At 55.0% G+C, this 3,674-nt stretch overlaps 1 protein-coding gene across 8 annotated transcripts in view; it reads right to left on the minus strand.

Moving 5' to 3' along the window:
- The window catches only part of Grin1 (glutamate ionotropic receptor NMDA type subunit 1), a 25,828-nt gene extending 22,737 nt beyond the window's left edge, over positions 1–3,091 (minus strand). For all 8 annotated transcript variants that reach the window (XM_050155036.1, XM_050155032.1, XM_050155035.1 and 5 more), the window contains exons 1-2: positions 2,834–3,091; positions 1,257–1,391 (exon numbers count right to left, since the gene is read on the minus strand). In XM_050155036.1, coding sequence (XP_050010993.1) covers positions 1,257–1,391; positions 2,834–3,091 — 393 coding nt within the window. The remainder of the gene's footprint in view (positions 1–1,256; positions 1,392–2,833) is intronic.
- Positions 3,092–3,674: the final 583 nt, after the last annotated feature.

Raw genomic sequence — 3,674 nt, forward strand, 5'->3', positions numbered from 1 at the left:
CTGGTGCCCTCTTCTGGCCTGCAGGCATACACACAGACAGAATATTGTATACATAATAAATAAATATTTTTTTAAATAAAGACCCTCCTCTGACTCCCTTTTTTTTTTGGTCACTGAAGGGCAGAGCCACCACATGCTTGGGCCTGAAGGGCCAGTCGACCTGCCTTAGGGCAGCCTTTTAATGGGTTATAGGCTCTGGCGGGAAGACTCTGAGATGTATGTGGAGACCTGGAGGCCCACTGCTTGGTCCACTAGCCCTCTGGCTGAGCCCAGGCACCAGCTGGTTGTCTCCAAGCTCCTGGATGCCTACAGGCTTCTTGAGTCTCCAGGAAATGGGGAGCAGGCTCTGGGGCCTGCTAGGCCACGGGTGGCTGAACGGCATTCCAGTTGACAAGTCTTCGCAGAAATCACAGCACATGAGAGATCGTATGACCCAGAACAAGTTCCCTGTGTCTCTGGGCTGTGGTTTTCTCCAACTCAGCGGCTGCTCTTCAGCTTTGGGGCCAACTGATGGAGGCCATCCCAGATCTCTGCAGAATGCTGCACTGAGATCCTTTAGTCCCTGAGACATGAGTCTCCTGCCACAAGCTGCCTGCCTCCTCCTACGTGCACTTCCGTCCGAGGCTGTGGTGCACAGCATCCCTTTCCACCCTGAGCACTCCTCCATCCGGGCACCTGCTTCCGCTGCTGCACCCAAAGCCTGCCTGTTCTAGGACGCTCCTGTTCACCCCGTTTTCTAGCCCAGGCAGCCCCCTTCTTCCCAAAGGGGATGTTATTGGTCTTTTTGACTGTCAGCAGCAGGAGCCAGCCTGAGTAAGGGGTAACTGCTTGAGCATGTGTGAGCGTGCAAGGAGAGGGAGGGTGAGGACGTAGGGTTCTGTGAGAATGTGTGTGGGACTTGTGGGAGTGTGAGAGCATGAGCAAGCGGGACTGAGTGTGCATGTTAATATGTGGTGAGTATGGACACATATGAACATGTATGTGACTGAGTTGTCATAGGCACGCATGCCAGTATGCTTGAGTATTGCGTACCAATATCTATGTGATTCAATGTGAGGTATGTATGTGCGGTTTTTGAGTGAGTGTGTCATTTAAGTTCCCCCAAGGGCAGCCTGTGATCTAAGCATCCCCACCTCACCTGTATCCAGTGTCCAGAGCCAATCTGCCTGGCTGAGCTACATGTGGCCCTGGAACTATCTGGAGCTGATGATGGGGGCTAAAAAATAATTGAGTCTGAGTCTGGTGGCCAGGCTTACCTTGTCAGAGTAGATGGACATTCGGGTCGTCAATCCCAGAACGGGGATTCTGTAGAAACCAGCTGTGTAGGAGACGGGAGTGGGGGTGAAGTGGTCGTTGGGGGTAGGTGGGTGGCTAACTAGGATTGCGTAGACCTGTGAATACAGGAGACAGAGTCAGCTTTGTGGGAGTAGAATACTAGGGTTTGAAACCCAGACGTAGCAAGAGCTGGAACTGCAGGCCAGGAGTCCAAGTGGTACCATTTGTGCTCACGGTGCACACATCCAAGAGACAGGAAAACGAGCCAAACCACAACACTCTGGTGATAAGCCCACTGTGAAGAGGGAGCAGCACCAAACAAGACTCTAGGGACGTAGATGACAACACCATACACACACACACACACACACATACACATGCACACATACACATGCACACACACACATGCACACACACATACACATGCACACACACACACACACACACACACAGATGGCAGATCCTTTCTCAGCCAGCCCTCTCTGCCCAGGGCACCTCTTGTAACGTCAGGAGGGGAGCAAGTTTCTGAGCGAAGTTCTGGCATGGCCTCTACATTCCAGGATGTAAGGACTGATTCTTACTACCCTCACCCGACATCTAGCCCGCAACCTTTAGGACACATTAGTGTTTGTAGGCATGTATGTATGTATGTATGTATGTATGTATGTATGTGACTATGGGTGTTCATGAGCACATGCTGAAACATGTATGCACTATGTGTATCCCAATCCATGTTTATATATGCCTATCATGATGGAATCAGGGTTTCTATGTGCATTGACCATACAAAGCAGTGTGTTCATGGATGTGCAAATATGTGTGAGCATGTGCAGATGATTGTGTCATGTTGGGATGCAGCGTGTGTTAGTGCGGTGTTCATGTACACGTGTGTGAGCAGACATGTTCATGGATGTAGCATGTCCTATGAAAAGCATGTATGAACAGCCTTGGCGCAGTCCCTGCTTTTCTCTTACATAAACGGGTGCATTGCAGTGACCCTCATATGGCTTCATTGGAATTCAGCAACCAGCTCAGCCAGGGGCGGACAGTTTCAACAGCCACATGTCCTCCCCTGCAGCACACTGAGCTCGGCTCCCACACTGTGCCTTGGGGTGGCTCTGGCATGCGCAGTTCTCACTCCCACCCCTGCAGAGCCTGTTTCCTCTGGCACCTGGGCCATCCATTGCAGACTCATGAATCGGGGGAAGGGAAGAGGGGTAAGGAAAGAAACAAAGATGGCCCCAGGCCTCATCCAGTCTGTGGCCTGAAGTGCTCCTCCGTTTGTGACCAGAAGGTCTGGACCCACACTGACTGGATGGAAAAATCACTACCGGTAGTCACATGGCAGCACACACGGTCCTTCTGAGGACCGGTCCAGGTGACAGGTGACCAGCGGGGGGAAGCGACAGACACAGATGTTTGTTCCAGGCCTCTCCAGGTGCCGGTTAAATTGGAGTGGTCTAGTAAGGAGACTGAGAAGGACCAGGGGAGGACGGAAAGAAATTGGGACAGCGGGATGGATGGTGGAGGAGCAGGAGAAAAGGGAAGTAGCGGTCACCTGGCTGGAGATGAGGTCCTCACACACTGACAGGGCCATCTGTATGGCGTTGGGCTTGTGGGTGACAGAGGTGGCATTGAGCTGTATCTTCCAAGAGCCGTGTCGCTTATTGGCCTGGTTCACGGCCTCGCGGAACATCTGCTCGTGCTTGCGCGTGCTCAGCACCGCGCCGATGTTGACGATCTTGGGGTCGCAGGCGGCGCGGGCGAAGGAGCAGGAAAAAAGCAGGGCGAATGTCAGCAGGTGCATGGTGCTCATGAGCTCCGGGCGCGGCGGGCCTGGTTCTGGGTTGCGCGAGTGCGACGACCCCGGTGTACGACCCGCGGGCCGCCCGGGCGGTCAAGCACCCGCGAGTCCTCCAGGAGCTTGGGGCGAGCGCGGCGGACGCTGTCCGAGGTGCTGAAGCGTGTTCGGCCCCGCTCGAACACCCGCGCGGAAAAGCGGAAAGGACGGCGGCGCGGGCTGAGCGACTGGTCCCGACGCTGCGGCTACTGCAGCAGCTGCGGAGTCGTGAGCGGGACCTACGCGTCCTACCCCTCCCACCGCCCCCGCTTCCTGACGCCGAGTCGAGCGCGCGCCCTCCTGACGCGCGCGCCTGCGTTGGCGTGAGTGCTTTGAGCGCGCGCGAGCGAGGAGAGCTCCCGCCGGTGTGTGCACGCGCGTTAGCGTGCAGCGACCCTGGGACGGTCACTCGCGTGGTCCCAGACCTGCAACAGTTGAGCTGGGAAGGCTAAAGGGGCTTATTATAAGCGTGTTCTCCTGCACCCTTGCGTGTATTTCAACATGAGGGAATGTGTGCTGTGCATGCTTATCTTTGCGTGCACGCGTAAGTCCTCACACA

This window comes from Alexandromys fortis, unplaced genomic scaffold (assembly GCF_014885135.2).
Source record: "Alexandromys fortis isolate MF-2015 unplaced genomic scaffold, M_Fortis_MF-2015_v1.1 scaffold_72, whole genome shotgun sequence".
Classification (NCBI taxonomy): Eukaryota; Metazoa; Chordata; class Mammalia; order Rodentia; family Cricetidae; genus Alexandromys; species Alexandromys fortis.